General features: G+C 52.3%; 1 protein-coding gene across 1 annotated transcript in view; it reads left to right on the top strand.

The window, feature by feature from the left end:
• Positions 1-18,337, top strand: part of PTK7 (protein tyrosine kinase 7 (inactive)) — a 69,610-nt gene that overhangs the window by 31,733 nt on the left and 19,540 nt on the right. Inside the window, exons 2-9 of the mRNA XM_080663783.1 lie at positions 10,131-10,418; positions 10,902-11,004; positions 11,399-11,589; positions 11,684-11,834; positions 13,033-13,181; positions 13,439-13,705; positions 17,786-17,919; positions 18,057-18,192. Coding sequence (XP_080519909.1) covers positions 10,131-10,418; positions 10,902-11,004; positions 11,399-11,589; positions 11,684-11,834; positions 13,033-13,181; positions 13,439-13,705; positions 17,786-17,919; positions 18,057-18,192 — 1,419 coding nt within the window. The remainder of the gene's footprint in view (positions 1-10,130; positions 10,419-10,901; positions 11,005-11,398; positions 11,590-11,683; positions 11,835-13,032; positions 13,182-13,438; positions 13,706-17,785; positions 17,920-18,056; positions 18,193-18,337) is intronic.

Genomic DNA, 18,337 nt, shown 5'->3' with positions numbered 1-18,337 from the left:
CTAGCCATTGCGATCAGACAAGAAGAAGAAATAAAAGGCATCCAAATTGGAGAAGAAGAAGTAAAACTGTCTTTATTTGCAGATGACATGATATTGTACATAGAAAACCCTAAAGACTCTATCAAAAAAATTATTAGACTTAATAAATGAATTTGGCAATGTAGCAGGATACAAAATTAATGCCAAGAAATCTATGGCATTTCTTTCCACCAATAGTGAACTTACAGAAAGAGAGACTAAAAAAGCAATCCCATTTACCATCGCACCAAAAAAATTAAGATACCTAGGAATAAACTTAACTAAGGAGGTAAAAGACCGATGTGTGAAAAACTACAGGACACTGAAAAAAGAGATAGAGGAAGAAATAAACAGATGGAAGAACATACCGTGTTCATGGATTGGTAGAATCAACATCATCAGAATGTCCATACTACCCAAAGCAATCTACAGATTCAATGCAATCCCCATTAAAATACCAACAGCAGCCAAAACCGGTTTGGCTCAGTGGATAGAGCATCGGCCTGTGGACTGAAAGGTCCCAGGTTCGATTCTGGTCAAGGGCACGTAACTTGGTTGCGGGCACATCCCCAGTAGGAGGTGTGCAGGAGGCAGCTGATCGATGTTTCTAACTCTCTATCCCTCTTCCTTCCTCTCTGTAAAAAAGCAATAAAATATATTTAAAAGAAAAAAAATAAATAAAAAATAAAATACCAACAGCATATTTCACAGACCTACAACGAACTTTCCAAAAATTCATCTGGAATAAAAAAAGACCCCGAATAGCTGCAGCAATCCTGAGAAAGAAGAATAAAGTAGGTGGGATCTCAATACCAGATATCAAGCTGTATTACAAAGCCACTGTTCTTAAAACAGCCTGGTACTGGCACATGAACAGACATATAGATCAGTGGAATAGAATAGAGAACCCAGAAATCGACCCAAACCACTATGCCCAATTAATATTCGACAAAGGAGGCATGAACATAAAATGGAGTCAAGACAGTCTCTTCAACAAATGGTGTTGGGAAAATTGGACAGATACATGCAAAAAAATGAAACTAGACCACCAACTTACACCATAAACAAAAATAAACTCAAAATGGATAAAGGACTTAAACATAAAGACGGGAAACCATAAAAATACTAGAGGAATCCACAGGCAGCGAAATCTCAGACATATGCCAAAGGAACTTCTTCACCGATACTGCTCCTAGGGCAACGGAAACTAAAGAGGAAATAAACAAATGGGACTACATCAAAATAAAAAAGCTTTTGCACAGCAAAAGAAACCAACAACAAGAAAGCCCACTGCATGGGAGAACATATTTGCCAATGATATCAACAATAAGGGTTTAATCTCCAACATTTACAGGGAACTCATACAACTTAACAAAAGGAAGATAAACAATCCAATCAAAAAATGGGCAAAGGACCTAAATAGACACTTTTTGAAGGAGGACAGAAGGAAGGCCAAGAGATATATGAAAACATTCTCACAGTCACTAATTATCCAAGAGATGCAGATCAAAACAACAATGTGGTATCATCTCACAGCTGTTAGAATGGCTATCATCAAGAAATCAACAAACGACAAGTGTTGGCAAGGATGTGGAGGAAAAGGAACTCTTTTGCACTGCTGGTGGGAATGCAGACTGGTGCAGCCACTGTGGAGAACAGTATGGAGTTTCCTCAAAAAACTAAAAATGGAACTCCCATTTGACCCAGTGATCCCACTTCTAGGAATATATCCCAAGAAACTAGAAACACCAATCAGAAAGGATATATATGCACCCCTATGTTCATAGCAGCACAATTTACCACAGCTAAGATTTGGAAACAGCCTAAGTGCCCATCAGCAGATGAGTGGATTAGAAAACTGTGGTACATCTACACAATGGAATACTACGCTGCAGTAAAAAAGGAGTTCTTACCATTTGCAACAGCATGGATGGAACTGAAGAGCATTATGCTAAGTGAAATAAGCCAGCCAGAGAAAGATAAATACCACATGATCTCACTCATTTGTGGAATATAATCCTATATAATAAAGAGGTAATATGCAAATTGACCATCACTCCAACACACAAGATGGCTTCCCCCATGTGGACAAAAGATGGCCACCACAAGATGGCCAGCAGGGGAGGGCAGTTGTGGGCGATCAGAGGGCAGTTGGGGGAGATCAGGCCTGCAGGGGAGGGCAGTTGGGGACGACAAGGCTGGCAGGGGAGGGCAGTTAGGGGTGACCGGGCCAGTAGGGGAGGGCAGTTGGGGGTGACCGGGCCTGCAGGGGAGGACAGTTATGGGCGACCGGGCCAGCAGGGGAGGACAGTTAGGGGCAATCGGGCTGTCAGGGGAGGGCAGTTAGGAGCAATCGGGCTGTCAGGGGAGGGCAGTTAGGGGTGACCAGGCCAGCAGGGGAGGGCAGTTGAGGGTGACCAGGCCTGCAGGGGAGAACAGTTAGGGGTGACCAGGCCGGCTGGGGAGGGCAGTTAGGGGCAATCAGGCCAGCAGGGGAGCAGTTAGGCTTCGCTCAGGCTGACAGGAGAGTGGTTAGGGGGTGATCAGGCTGGCAGGCAGAAGCGTTTAGGGGCAATCAGGCAGGCAGGCAGGCAAGCGGGATTGTGAGAGGGATGTCCAACTGCCCAGTGGGATCAGGCTTAAATGGCAGTCGGACATCCCTCAAGGGGTCCCAGATTGGAGAGGGTGCAGGCTGGGCTAAGGGACACACACTCTCTCCCTCCCCCTGCACGAATTTCGTGCACCGAGCCTCTAGTGAACAATGTAAACTGATGAACAGGGACAGATCCAGAGACAGAGAAGCATCGATCAGACTGCCAAACATCAGAGGGAAGATAGGGGAGGGTGGGGGAAAGGAGGAGAGATCAACCAAAGGACTCGTGTGCATGAATATAAGCCTAACCAATGGACACGAACACCAGGGGGGTGAGGGCATGAGTGGGGGTGGGGTGGGGGGGTTAATGAAGGGATGAGGACACATATGTAATACCTTAATCAATAAAGAAATAAAAAAAATGCAGACTTTTATTGGTCTGTACCAAATGTACATTTCATTTGAATATCTTAGGGGCCTGAAAAAGAATCACTAAAATCAGTTTCAAGGCTGCCATTTTCCAGGTGCGGAAACTGAGACCCAGAGAGGAACATTAAGTTGTCTAAGATTGGCTAACGGATGTAGAACAAGATTTCAGATCACATAGACTCTTTAAAAAAAAAATTAGATTCTTTATTGTTTAAAGTATTACGTAAGTCTCCTTTTTCCCTCATTGACCTCTCCCCGGCTATCCCCCCCCATCCCAGCACATACCCTCCCCCCCCCCCCCCTGCCGTCTGTGTCCATTGGTTATGCTCATATGCATGCATACAAGTCCTTTGGTTGATCTCTTCCCCCCACCCCCCGCCTTCCCTCATAGGTTGGACAGTCTGTTTGATGTGTCTATGACTCTGGTTTTATTTTTGTTAATCAGTTGACTATGGTTCTATTTTTGTTCATCAGTTTATGTTGTTCATTATATTCCACAAACGAGTGAGATCATGAGATATTTATCTTTCTCTGACTGGCTTATTTCGCTTAGCAGAATGCTCTCCAGGTCCATCCATGATGTTGCAAATGGTAAGAGGTCCTTCTTTTTTACAGCAGCGTAGTATTCCATTGTGTAGATGTACCACAGTTTTCTAATCCACTCATCTGCTGATGGGCATTTAGGCTGTTTCCAACTCTTAGCTATGGTGAATTGAGGTTACATAGACTCTTAAGTGACTTGATTTCCCCCTGGAAGGCTGGCAGGGTACCTACTCTGTGGCCTAGGCACTCTGAAGAGCACAGCCATAACATGCTGGGCACGAATGTCTGCTCTCCCCTCAAGCCTAGAGTCTGGCTTGGGGGATACAGCACAGGTAGGGATATGCTGGATGTCACAGGCAGCGAGCTGTCAGTGCAAGTGTGTGGCCAAGGAAGAGGCAGGATCTCCTAGGGAGCCACAGGAATGGGAGCAGCTTGTGCTGGATCTGTCTGCAACCCCCAGCTGCTTCCAGCCTGCACACCTGCCATTTATGGCATCATTCCTTTTTTTATTTTATTAATATATGGCATGAGTAACATCTTCTTTAAAAAATATATTTTATTGATTTTTTGCAGAGAGGAAAGGAGAGGGATAGAGAGTTTGAAACATTGATGAGAGAGAAACACCAATCAGCTGCCTCCTGCACACCCCCTACTGGGGATTGTGCCTGCAACCAAGGTACATGCCCTTGACCAGAATCGAACCTGGGACCCTTGAGTCCATAGACAGATGCTCTATCCACTGAGCCAAACCAGTTAGGGCTATAGCATCATTCTTAATCCCTTCTGGGGGTGGCTGCCTGGGTTCTTGGGACAGGGGTGAAGGTGGGGGGGAGGGGGCAAGGAGGGGACCCTGGGGAGTAAGCCCTTTGCTTCTGTAACTGCCTCTGAGGATCATTGCAGTGAACCCAGTGTTAGGTATTGGTGGCTGTCCAGTCTCATCCTCTTATTTCTCTGATTTTACAGATAATAAAACTGCCTGGGTGGTGGGGGCAAGGGGTGCTGATTCCAGGGCCACTCCATTTGTTAGTGGTTGTGTTGAAACTGGAATCCAGGTCTCCCAGCCCCATGTTCCTTCTGCAAGATTGCATATCCTCACCGTGGATGGGTTATTTATTTCCGGCTGGGTTTTTAATTCATTGCTGCTTCCTCGGAGACCTTGCAGCCATGGCAGGGTTCCTGAGGGTGAGAGGTGTGTCCCGGGCATGGCCCTCTCACCCCAGTGAAAGACAGGCTGGCTCTAGGGGGTCCGACAGTGTGGCTGCTGTCTGGGGAGCATCTGAAGCCACATCTCCAGCTGGCATGTGTGTCCCTCTGGCCCCAGATGCCATTGGACACAAAGTCACGCTCCTGCCTTAGAGGTTGATCTCCCCCTCCAGGGCCTCGCAGGAGTGAGCAGGCCAGGCCTGAGCTGTGGTTTTCATCTAAGGGAGAAGAGCTGGCCCACTAGCTTGTTTCTGCCCTAATCCCTGGTGACTTTGTTCTGTTCTTCTAATCCGGATGTGGGAGCCTCTCCAGATATTTACAGTTAAATCCCAGGACAGGAAAACTCAGCTGGGCCCCTGGCTCTGCTCCCTCCTGCATCGCTCAGAGCCAGGGCTGTACAGTGTGTGGAGGCTGTGGGACGCCTGTCAGCAGACCTGGGCCTTTTGTAGACGTTGGGAAGACAGAAGGGGGACAGAGCTCGTGCTCTGCTCTGATCTCGGGGCCAGCTGTGGTTGATTCTCAGCGACCCTCGGATCCTAATGTTCTGGGCTTATCCGTTTGTTTGCAGGTGCCTAAGCCACAGGCAGTGTATCGGTGGTGGTGGTAATAGTGGAGAGGGAGGTGCCCAGACCTGCCAACCCCATTCAGCATTTGTGTTTCTATGACCTGGGTAAACATGGGGATGACTGGGCTTGTTGTCCATCCAAGGGCCTTGTTCCTGCAGCGATTTTTTTCTCCAAAAACTTCCAAATGTCTATGGGCCACGGACCTTTGAGTGGCTCCAGAGCCCCTGAAAGTGTGCAGGTTAAGCCCCTGAAGGCCAAGGGTCTGTGCCTGGTGCATGGGTCCCTCGGGGAGGAGGAGTGGCAGGGTACTCCTGGGGCTCTCACTCGGTGTCCCTGGAGTTTCCAGATGGAGGGGACTTGTGAGGAGGGCTGTCCTTCTGTGGGTGAGGGTACTCTGGGGGCCCCTCTCCTGACTGGCGCATTTGTGCCTCTGGCTGAGGGCGGCCTCTCCTGGCCCGTGTTGTCCTGATGCTTTGCCCCAGACAGGGCACAGGAAGTTGGCCAACCTCTCCCTCAAGGATCTGTGTGCCCCACCAGGAGCCACCTTGGCCGGGGCTCTCGGGGTCCGCCAGGCATCAGGAAGTTCCTCACAGGGCCCTGGGCCCTGCAGCCAGGATGAGTTCGTTTGTAGGTGTGGAGGAGTCAGCCACTTCCCTGTGGCTAGTTGGCCTCGTGCGTGGGAGAGGTCACAGTCACTCGATCACATAGAATCTGCAAAATGCCCGTTCCGGGGCAGCCAGGGTCATATTGGTATCTCGGTCTGGTTCTGAGGCATCTGTTTAAAGCATGGGAGTTCTTTCATAAGAGGGAAAGAGAGAGGGCAGATGAGATCAGCTGGTCACGTTGGCAGGTCCTGGGCCTCTACAGTGTCCTGGGGGTGTGTTTTCTTCAGACTAGGAGGACTGGCCCGAGACATGGGTCGCTGAGTGGCCCAGATGGATACTTGGACTAAAGCTAAAATTACTTCAGAGCAGAAAAACTTCCTGCTGCTCTCTTCTCTCTATAAAATCATGTTTACACATATGTGTGTGCGCACACGCACACATACACACATGGGTGGACTGGGCCTGGAGCCCAGAGAGCAGCAACGAGGGCAGACACCAGACCAGATGCGTGCTGGGGCGGGAGCGAGATTTGGGCTGCTGCCCACACAGCCCTTTCTCAGGGGGCTGGGGCCAGGGCTCCGGCAGAGTGAGTGTCTGAATATCGATGGCTGTTGGGGAGCCGAGAAAACGGCTTGGAAAATGTCCTTATTGGGTATTTGCCACTCCAGCTTTGTTGGGGTCAGTGCCACGTGTGGGCAGTTGCCTTTGCTGCCTGTCATTGCGGGAGGGGGGGTTGTTTGCACCCACTGTGCCCAGTGGGATGGCCCCCTATCTTCTGTGTGCTCCGCGCTGTGCTATGGGCTTTTGTGCGAACCCACTTAGCCTCACCGTCTGAGTGGTAGGGCCGGGGTCCCCATTTCAATGCAAGGGAGAAGCCAGACTAAGTTGGCATTGTGAGGGAGTGGCAGGGCTGTTGGGCATCATCAAAGCTGCTACCCTGAGCGAGCTCCCTCAAGGAGCACATCTGTGAGGTTCTCTGTGTAGAAGGCATGATTCGTAGATGGTGTGGCCAGACCATGGGAGAGGGGGCGGCTTTGGGAAGCCTATGACAGTGTTCCACCAAAGGTCTTCCCTAGAACACAGCTCTGGGGGCATCCTCAAGCTAGAGGTAGTACCGGGACAGGAATGTGCTGGTGACTGTACCACCTTGACGCAGGTACCACTTCAGTCCCCCAAAGCCTTGCTGCTCCACTGTCATTGCTGTCCTTCATTTTTTGGTTGTGGTTTCAGCCGAAGCTTCTGAAGAAGTCTTCACTTCCCAGTCCTGCTTTTTCGGGAGCCTGGTGTTTCTGCCCGGGCTCCTTGGTCTGCCTCTTAAGTCTCCTGTGTCTTTCCCCCGACAAAACAGCTGACCTCTCCTGAAAACCGTGTAAGTGGCCAGACCAGGCACACCTCACACTGCCTTCTCAGCAAATGCAGATGCCGCAGCACTGGGCCAGCCTCCTGCATGAGGAGCCTCGTGGCCCAGCTGTGGACTCAGAGCAGGCCCTGGGGGCTTGGAGAAGGCCTGGTGGCTGCTCTCCCTGCCTTTTGTAACATCTAAAGTCTGCCCCAGCCAAGCACTAACCAGGACCTGCTGTGAGCTGACGTCAGGACAGAGGGCCCCACAGGGCCGGCTTTGATGTTTCCCAGGCCCTATCGTGGGGGCGTAGGGGGCTCTGAGTGGCAGTCTGGGAATGCAGTGTCTCTCACCGCAGCCATGGGGCAGCCCCAGCCCCAGGAGGGGATGCTGGAGGCCAAGCTGGTTCCCTTCTGAGTCATGCCATTTCTTCTCCCAGCTTAGGTTTCTGTGGCCACTGGTCTGTGGTTCCTGCAACCCATGGCCCCTTTCCCTGCATCCCACCCATCCACTTCTCTGCTGTGGTCACTCCGGCCCGTCCAGGACCTGGGAGTGGTCCTGGGCCTTGTAGGTGGGGAGCTTTCTAATGTTCTTAAAATGCAAGACCTTGGGCAGGAAGGGTGATCGTGGTAGTAATAACGGTAGCTGCCATTTACCAAGTTAGCTCTGTCCGAGGCACTTCTGCACAAGGTCAGACACACGAAGTGTGAGGGTCAGGACTTGAGCTGCACCTGTCTGATTCCAAACCTTAACTACCGCTCCTCTGCTCCCCTGTGTGGTGAGACTCCAGGCTCCCCACTGTGTCCGGAGTAGCTGAGTGGGGAAGTGGGGGTTCACCTATGCTTTGAGGTAGGTCATCTCTCTTTGGCCTTTGACAAGCATCCTGGAGTTCTGGGTCTGTGATCCCAAGATTTTGGTGCGTCACACTTGAAGAGGCCCTAGTGGGCCTTTGTGTCATGAGAGGTGGTCAGGGAGGGTTCCAGGTGCTGCCACGTTTGCCATCTCTTCCTTTGAGGTTACCTCAGTTCAGCCAGTAATCAGCTGAGCGCCTTTGTGTGCCTGGCATTTGTCTGCAAGAGGTGTGTCCACCTCTCTCCCTGGCTGTGGGGAGTGAGAAGATCATTGTGGGATCAGATACTTCCAGGGTTAGTTTTCAGTTCCTGGGCGGGGCTGGGGAAAGTATGGGGCTACAGTCTTGGTCCTGGCTCTGCCACAATTATCTGTTTGATCTTGGGTAAGTGTCTTCATCTCCCTTGACCTCAGTTTACTCATCTGTACTACAAAGGGATTGTACCAAGTTGCCCAGCAGGGGGAGGGCCACACTCCGATGAAGTGTTTGGAAGTGAGTGGGGCATGTTTGGGTTGTCAGGGTGAGTGGGGGTGCTTAGCAGTGCCCAGGGGGCCGATTGGTTAACTTGCACAGAGGGTGTGATAGCCCAGCATGGTGGAGATTGTCCCATGTAGAGAGCCAACAGTACCCTATTGAGAAGTTATGGGGGTGCTCTGAGCTGTTTCCAGCCCCATGTATCGTGTGGGCTGGCCCCTCTGAGAATATTGGGGGAATGACCAACACCAGGGGCAGCCCCTCATCTGGACCCAGACCTGTGGGGTCTGAAATCAGTTTCCAGTTGTTTGGGGAGGGAATGGGCAGGACCCACTAGCCTCCATATTCTAATTGCCCTTGTGGGGCCCAGCTTGGCCAGAGGCAGAGCCTGCTGTTTCAGGTAGCAGCCCCAGGTGGTCCATTTTCTCTTCCTGGAGGGGCAGCACGTCCCCCTCTATGCTGTCACCCCTGGCTGGTCTTCCAGGCCCAGCAGCTTTGGGCCTCTGCAGGGTCCTCACGTGGGCCAGGAACAAAGCCCAGTGTGTTATTCCTGCTGCTGTAACCATGCCACCTGCCTGGCCCTGCCCTCCGCCTCCCAGGCCCATCTGCTGCTCAGCACAGCTTCTCGTTCTTCCCTTTGTTCTCACTGGCTATGGCTGCACCTTGGTGGCAGGGCCCCCCTTCTCTGAGGGGCCCGTGGCCAGCACTGAGCTGTAGCCGTGCAGGAAGGGGAATGGATTTCAGTGAAAACCTGGAACCCCTTGGCTCTCCTCTCAGCTTAGCACGGAAAATCCAGCCTTGGTCACACGTGGATTCTTAGGGATAGAGCGGGAGTGTGGGGGTGGCCCTGGCATGTCTTTGGGAATAGCCGAGTTCTAGAGAGTATTGGCTTCTCCAGTAATGGGGCGGGTTCTCCCGGAGAAGCCCCCGGGGACACTGGGCTGCAGAGTCCTGCGGGTGGGATTCAGAGTTCCCTCCCTGACCTGTGGACCCCCAGTCATCCTTGAAAGATGCTCTTTGGATCATGATTTAATTTAAATTTGCTCAGCATCCTGGATTCTGAAGGCAGTGAGGAGGGTTGCCTGCTAATGTCCCGTTTCCCAGCCCAGCATCAAGACCTCCTCTGATCTGGTCCCACAGGTCCGGGGCCTCTTCCTCTGGGTAGCCATCAGCACCCCCACCCCAACCCTTGGGCTTCCTCCCTCTCCTGTGTTCTAAAGTCACTGACTGCCCACACGCTCGGCATGAATTTCGCCTGTGGCCTGTGTAATTGCTCTGTGTCCCCTTTCAGGCTGGCCTTCCGCGAGCACCCAGCACCGTTTAAAAGTTCCTCATTGGACACTTGGCAATTGTGGTCTCATGAGCCTTCCCATCTGCACCCATTGGATGTTGGGCGCTGCCTGTACACAGCCCCTTTTTCCTCCTGGGCATAAGGTGTGAGGGGTGACCTGTGTGAGGACAGTGGCTGCAGCTCCTCTTGACCCTGCATGTCCCTTGTCCTCCTCTGCAGGTGCCCAGGCAGCCATCGTCTTCATCAAGGAGCCGTCCTCCCAGGATGCCCTGCAGGGGCGCCGGGCGCTGCTCCGCTGTGAGGTAGAGGCCTCAGGCTCGGTACACGTGTACTGGCTGCTGGATGGGGCCCCTGTCCAGGACACCGAGCGGCGTTTCGCCCAGGGCAGCAGCCTGAGCTTCGCGGCTGTGGACCGGCTGCAGGACTCGGGAGCCTTCCAGTGCGTGGCTCGGGACAAGGCTACTGGAGAGGAGGCCCGCAGTGCCAATGCCTCCTTCAACATCAAATGTGAGAGCTGGGGCTGTGCCCGCCCCCCCCCTACCCCCCCACCAGGCCCTCAACTCCTGAGCCCTGCAGGACCCCTCCTTTCCTTCAGCTTCTTCCATTTCCAGCCGAATAGGGCAGGCCGATGACAGTGGTCAGCTCTTTCTGCTACATGGATCAGAGAAGTTAAAAATGCTAATTTTTCCAAGTCTCCCTCACCCCCGCGCCCCAGAGTCTTGGACCATTTACTTGGTGGACGCTTTTGCAAATGGCAGGAGCAGTGAGGCAGAGTGGCCAAGTGTCAGGCTTGACCTGCCAGGGACTAGCAGGCACTCGGTCTCTGGTGGCCCGTCTGCAGCCCAAGCCTCGGCATCACAGGGCTTCCCTGCACTGTCTTTTGGCTCAAAGCCTCCAGGTTCCATTGTTTTCTGCTTGTCCTCCTTCCCTCTGCCCTCCCACACTTGCTCTGCTCTGCCCCTCACTGTGCAACCATGGCCTCTGCTACAGGGATTGAGACTGGCCCTGTGGTCCTGAAGCATCCGGCCTTGGAAGCTGAGATCCAGCCACAGACCCAGGTCACTCTGCGTTGTCACATTGATGGGCACCCTCGGTAAGGAGCCGGCTTTGAGGATGGGGGTGGGGAGGGTTATTCTAGACAGGCAGGGATGTTCCCCCAAATCTTGGAATCGATTCAGATGCATTTCTCTTCATTCTGGAATAACCCCTGCCCCTGTGCTGCTCCACACCAGCCCCCGGTGACCTGAAGGGCAACATTGTGTGCGGAGTGATCCTGGATCCTGGATTCTGGGAGCTGGGAGATCTGGAATCTCAACAGGATTCTGCCCCTAAATTGCTGTGTGCCCTTGTGCAAGTCACTTCCCTCCCTAGGCCTGCTTCCCCACTTGTAAATTGAGGGGTCTCGCCCTGCCCCTCTGATTCTGTATTCCACCCACTGGGCCCCTGAATACCCCTGCCTCCCTGTTGCTGACCCCCTCACCCCACAGGCCCACCTACCAGTGGTTCCGAGATGGGAGCCCCCTCTCCGAGGGTCAGAGCAACCACACGGTCAGCAGCAAGGAGCGGAACCTGATCCTCCGGCCGGCCAGCCCTGAGCACAGTGGCGTCTACTCCTGCTGCGCCCACAATGCCTTTGGCCAGACCTGCAGCAGTCAGAACTTTACCTTGAGCATTGCTGGTGAGCCAGGGATGAGGATGGAGAAGGTGTAGGGCCGGGATGGGAGGGGCCTACTCACCTGCCTGTTCATGTGCCTGTGCCTCTCCTTCCCAAGATGAGAGCTTTGCCAGGGTGGTGCTGGCGCCCCAGGATGTGATAGTAGCGAGGAACGAGGAGGCAATGTTCCACTGTCAGTTTTCAGCCGAGCCACCCCCGAGCCTGCAGTGGGTCTTGGAGGATGACACTCCCATCACTAATCGCAGCCGGTAAGGCATCTGGCAGGGGCCTTCCAGAACGGTGGTGCAGGTTGTGTACTGCACAGTGCGTTCTCTAAAAGGGGATGCAGATCGTATCACAGACACCATACTTCAGTACCTGTGTTACTTCAGAATTCCGGCAGATGGCAGTACAGTGTCTTGTAGTTACTAAAAGAGTCCAGCAAAGGGAAGTCTCTGGGAAGAGCATCTTTCTCTAGTTCCCACAAGGGCAGCGTATGAGCTGAGCTGGCAGTGGTTCTGCTTCGACCCATGTGGGTCTTCTGCCATCAGGGGTAGAGACCCAGGGATGGAGGGACACAGGGGACCTGGGTGATCACAGTCTGGATAGGATGGCAAAGACACCTTTACACACTCACATGCATACAGGACACACAGGCACACACATGCATGTGTTTTGGAGGAAGCAAACACTTCTAGAAGGTGCTGGGAGGTGCCAGCTCCTTTATAGGGACTTCTGTCCTCACCCAGATCCCGTGAAAGCAGAAAGCGCCTTTGTGGTGCCAGGTGTGGCCATGGTTCTTAGGGTGTTGGTCCCTCAGCTAGGACTTGGATACCATCTGGCTTCAGCTGTGAGGGCATCACCCGTTCATCTGGTGTGGCCGAGGGGCTTCTGACTGCTGGACTGGGTGCCTTACTAGCAGCTTACCTTTTTTTTTTTTTTAATATATATTTTATTGATTTTTACAGAGAGGAGGGGAGAGGGATAGAGAGTTAGAAACATCGATGAGAGAGAAACATCAATCAGCTGCCTCCTGCACACCCTGCACTGGGGATGTGCCCGCAACCAAGGTACATGCCCTTGACCGGAATCGAACCTGGGACGCTTCAGTCATCAGGCCGACGCTCTATCCACTGAGCCAAACCAGTCAGGGCTAGCAGCTTATCTTGACCCTGCAGAAAGGTGGCCCCTCTGTCCCCACAGTTGCACGCTGCCATTGCTCGCTCTCATAAACACTGCTGCTCCCATTGCCACTCCAAAAGGCAAGTCTCCTGTAGTTGGAACACACGCCTGCACATGTACATGAATAGGTGCACACATGCACGTGTACACACACACACACGATGTGTCGGCTTCCTTCTCTGCCCTGTTCCTGGCTGATACTTCCTACATCTCCAACCATCACCTTCCCCTCTAGAAGGCGGCCTGTGGGCCACTTCTTCCAATTAGCACTCTCTCCCCCCGCAGTCCCCCACACCTCCGCAGAGCCACGGTGTTTGCCAACGGGTCCCTGCTGCTGACCCAGGTCCGGCCGCGCAATGCCGGGGTCTACCGCTGCATAGGCCAGGGCCAGAGGGGCCCTCCCATCGTCCTGGAGGCCACACTTCACCTGGCAGGTGGGTCTTGGGCTGGGGTGCCAAGGTGGGGCCTGCCTTCAAAATTGTTGGCATGTAGAGATTTAGGTTCCTGTTTCCATTCAGAGAACAGCTCGGAGGACAGAGGGAGGATGAGGATGCTGGGGTAGGAAGAGGAGATGCTAAAGATTGTAGGGAGAGTTTGTGCGGGAAAGGGCCAAAGCTTGCAGTGGGAGAGCATCAAGTACCCTGAGACCCACAGTAATGGGGCTGTTTCCCTCCTGTGCACATCCCTGCAGAAATTGAAGACATGCCTCCATTTGAACCCCGGGTGTTCACAGCTGGCAGCGAGGAGCGTGTGGCCTGCCTGCCCCCTCAGGGTCTGCCGGAGCCCAGCATGTGGTGGGAGCACGTAGGAGTCCGGCTGCCCGCACACGGCAGAGTCTACCAGAAGGGCCACGAACTGGTGTTTGCCAGTATTGCCGAGAGTGATGCCGGTGTCTACACCTGCCACGCAGCCAACCTGGCTGGTCAGCGGCGACAGGATGTCAATATCACCGTGGCCAGTGAGCATCCATGCCTTGAAGGTGGATGGGAGGTGGAGGGGAGCCCAGGGCCAAGGAGGTCTTGGGCTCTGGCTGTGATGGATAGCTTCTTTGGTGTTCACCCAAGGCCCTCTCAGCTCTGGGCCCTGCAGGCTTAGAAATCAGTCAGCTGCTGGGAGGTGATGTTGGAACCAGGCACGGAGGTTGGGGTGACAGCCCTCACAGAAAAGTGGTCCCCTGGCTCCAGAGGAAAGAGCAATGGAATGGAGTCCTAGAGACCCAGGTCCCATTATGTCCCCAATGCACGGAGTAACCAGGAGTAGCGAGTCACCCACCTTGCTAGGTCTCAGTCTCCTCATCCATAAAATGGGGCTCATAACCCACCTACCCTACAAGATGGTCAGAAAGATGAATGAAATAGATTAAAAATAATTTCTTTTTTGGGAAGGTGATGGTGAACAAACTTACGTGATAATTATTTTATTTGTTGTTATGCTTTCCAGATTTCTACAATGAACATACTAACGAAATAAGAGCAGGGAATAATAGCATTAACTATTACACTGAACAGGCTGAAAGTGCATATGATAAAGACCTATATACCCTTGCTACAGGCATAGAGATTTATTTGCTTTTTTCTTTATATCATCCCTGTTCCAAACCTTTGTGATAGTATAAAAGGATACACAAGACAAACTCTTATGTACATACTAGTACACATACACACACGTTTGCAACCTGCTGCTTCCACTTATCTCTACATCTTTTTAAGTGAGTAAATTCAAAAATTCAAAAAGATTTTGAATATGGAAAGTACTTTGTTAATTTGAAGTTGTCACAACACCGATCCAGTTAAAATACTGAAACTTCAGAGTCCCGCTGTCCGTGCTCAAGTACCTGGTTCGGGGGAAGCTGCCGCACACAGGTAACGCGTGCAGCACACAGGGCGCTCAGAGCACTCCCAGCGGTGTGCACACACATGCAAGCAGCTGCAGCCAGCTTTTCTCCAGTCTGGGTCTGTGGGTCATGTTTTTCTTTGGGGGCATTTTTTTTTTTTTTATGTAACATATTTTTATTGATTTCAGAGAGGAAGGGAGAAGGGGAGAGAGAGAGAAACATCAATGATGAGAGAGAATCATTGATAGGCTGCCTCTGACGCCCCCTACTGGGGGTTGAGCCCGCAACCCAGGCGTGTGCCCTTGATCAGAATTGAACCCGGGACCCTTCAGTCCGCAGGCCCATGCTCTATCCACTGAGCCAAACCAGTTAGGACTGGGGCACTTTAAGAAATGCAGCCCTGGCTGGTGTGGCTCAGTTGACTGAGCATGTCCCATGCACCAAAAGGTTGCTGGTTTGATTTCTGGTCAGGGCACATGCCCAGGTTGCCAGCTTGATCCCTACTAGGGAACATGAAGGAGGCAGATGATTGATGTTTCTCTCCCTCTCCCTTTCTCTCTCTCTCAAGTCAATAAAACACATTTAAAAAAATAAAAATGCAGAATCTGGGACCCCATCCCAGATCTCCTGACCCAGACTCTGTGGGGGTGGGCCCAGGTGGAGCGTGTTTAACAGGTGCTGCCTCTGCATGCCGCAGGTGGGGAGGCTGGCTTGGATCAGTCATTCGGCAGGCACTGCCTGGGCCATGCCTTGAGTCCTGCGCTGCACTCTGAGAAGGAGGCCTGAGAAGTGAGAAGTGCGTGACACACGCAGGGCTGGGTGAGGTGGAGAGGGGTGGAGGCTAGAGTTGGGAGAAGGGAGAGCTCCATGACTGCATTCCGTCAACAGATTTATTGAGTGTGTTCATTGTGCTAGGCACTGTTCCCAGTCCTGGGAATGCAGCAATGAACAAAGCAGACAGAATTCCCTGTCCTTCTGGAGCTCGGAGTCTGATAGAAGCAACAAAGCAAACAGGAAAAACAATTGAATGAACAAAGATGTAATGTTAGGTGGCAATGGAGCCATGAAGAAAAATAAAATAGGGTGACAGAGAGACACGAGGGCCAGGGGGAGTTTAGGGAGAACTTCTCCAAAGGGTGGCATTTGAGCTGATACTTAAACTAAGGAGGGAGCCATGTGGATAGGTCCTGAGACAGAAATGGGCTTGAATGTTGGCGGGACAGCAGTAGCCTGAGTGGCTTGAGTTGAATAAGTAGTGGAGAGTGTGGTTGAGATTAGGAGATGGAGACCAAATCATGTGGGGCCAAGCAAGAATATAGGCTTGTGCCGGCCAGTGTGGTTGAGCATTGATCCATGCACCAGGAGGTGGCAGTTTCAACTCCCGGTCAGGTCATATGCCTGGGTTGCAGGCTTGATCCCCAGTAGGGGGCGTGCAGGGGGCAACCAATTGATGCTTCTATCTCTCCCTCTCCCTTCCTTTCTCTCTAAAATCAATTTTAAAAAATTAAAAAAAAAAGAATATAGGCTTGTATTCCAAGTCTGTCAGTTATCTATTGCTGCCTAACAGATGACTCCATAACCAGCGGCTTGAAACAATAGGCATTGTTTCACTTACTATTCTCTGGACAGGGTTCAGCTGGGACGCTCATCAGCCCCATGTGCTGTTGGCGGGGCTCGTTTGCATTTGCAGTCCGCTGATGGGTCAGCTGATGGGTCAGCTGGCGGCTGGCTCTTCCCGTGGCCTTGCTCACATGTCTGGCAGGTGGTATTGCGCAGGGCATCTCCATTCTCTTCCTCTCGGCTGCTCCATCAGGCTAGCCCGGGCTTCCTTGCAGGAAGGCTGGGCTCAGAAGTTGCACAGTGTCGCTCCCACTGTTGGACAAGGCAGGCCACCCAGACTCCAGGAAGTAGGAAAACAGGCAGATGGGGAAGTGGCAACATTATGTTACAAAGGCGGAAGGGATGGGAGGGCTTTTTACAACCATCTTTGCAAAGTCTCTCCCACCAAGTCAGAGGGCGGGAAGTCCTTGTGGGGTGTCGAGTTGGGGAGTGACATTTTCAAAAGATCATGCTGGCTGTTTTGAGAAGGCTAGAATGTTAGGGACAAGAGTCAAAGCAAGGAGACCAGTTAGATGACTATACTTGTCTAGGGGACGGGTGAAAGGGGCTAGAACAGAGGTGGTGGAGGTGAGGTCATATTCAGCATTTTGGAGTTAAGGTAGAATGGGCTTGTGTAGAATAAGCGTGAGGGGGTGGGAGTAGAGAGAAGTCAAGGCTAGGTTTTTGACGTCTGCAATTGCTGGAGAGTGGCTATATTTACTGAGGTGGGAAAATGGGGGTGAGCAGGTTTTGGGGGGAATTGGGTGTTCTTTGTACATCTCAAGTTTGTCTTTGCAAGTCTGCAGTTCCTGGGGGAGGTCAGGTAGTCAGGGTACACGTTTGAGAATCATCCATTCATAATGGTGTTGGAGGCTGTGGACTGGATGAGATCATTCAGGGAGTGAGTATGGCTCCAACAGAACAGAGAGCTGAGGCATTCTAGTGTAACAAAAAGCAGGAAAAACTTTGGAGTTATACAGACAAGAGTTTTCAGTCCTGTCTCTATCATGTTTTAGCAAATTACCATTAGTGCCCTGAACCCCTGTCTTCTTAGCTGTAAATGGGTAAAGAAATACACTGAGTGACCACATTATTATGATCTCTGAATGCAGTCCGCAGGCCCATGCTCTATCCACTGAGTGTAATCTGGCCACTCAGTGTATATCCTACATAGTAAAAGGCTAATATGCAAATTGTCTCCTCGACCAGGAGTTTGACCAGCAGGCAGGCTGGCCAACCGCCCATGTCCCCTCCCCCTGGCCAGGCTGGCCAGACCCCACCCATGCACGAATTCATGCACCACCAGGCCTCTAATATATATATATATACACACACACACTGAGTGGCCAGATTATTATTCGTTCAGAGATCATAATAATCTGGCCACTCAGTCTACATACCTTGGGCATTTATTGTGATCATTAACCAGGACAATGTTCAAAAAGTGCTGGCATGTAGGCCACCACGAAGGATAACTGCTACAGTTAATAGACGGGGGCACTGAACTCAGGACCTAATGTGGTGTTAGAATTTCTTGGGGTTGGATCCCGTGGTGTGGTAGACATGATATCATCAGCCTGCGCTGTTTCCTCCCTGTTCCTGCAGCTGTGCCCACGTGGCTGAAGAAGCCCGAGGATAGCCAGCTGGAGGAGGGCAAGCCAGGCTACTTGCATTGCCTGACTCAGGCCACACCAAAACCCACAGTCATCTGGTATAGAAACCAGATGCTCATCTCGGAGGTGAGAGCGAGGCTGGCCACGGGGTGGGGTGGAACCCCCTCCCGCCGCTCCCTGGTGCTCCCCTCCACATTGCTCTTTCCCCGAGGCTGTCCTCAGGGCGGCATTGGCGGGGGTTCAGGCCAAGACTTGTGTTGCAGGACTCGCGATTCGAGGTCTCCAAGAATGGGACCTTGCGCATCAACAGCGTGGAGGTGTACGATGGGACATGGTACCGCTGCGTGAGCAGCACCCCAGCTGGCAGCATTGAGGCCCAAGCCCGTGTGCAAGTGCTGGGTGAGCTGGCGTGTGTGAGCTGGCGTGTGTGGGGAGAGCGCCTGGCCTGGTGGGCAGGAGAGTAAAGGGAAGGAGCAGCAGGCTCTAGGACCTTCAGGCCTGTCCCAGCCTGTCTAGCTGCCTCAGTTCCTCCTTTCCACCCACC

Source organism: Plecotus auritus (genome assembly GCF_963455305.1).
Source record: "Plecotus auritus genome assembly, chromosome: 4".
NCBI lineage: Eukaryota > Metazoa > Chordata > Mammalia > Chiroptera > Vespertilionidae > Plecotus > Plecotus auritus.
The sequence above is the reverse complement of the archived record's forward strand: the minus strand, read 5'-3'. Positions and strand labels throughout refer to the sequence as shown.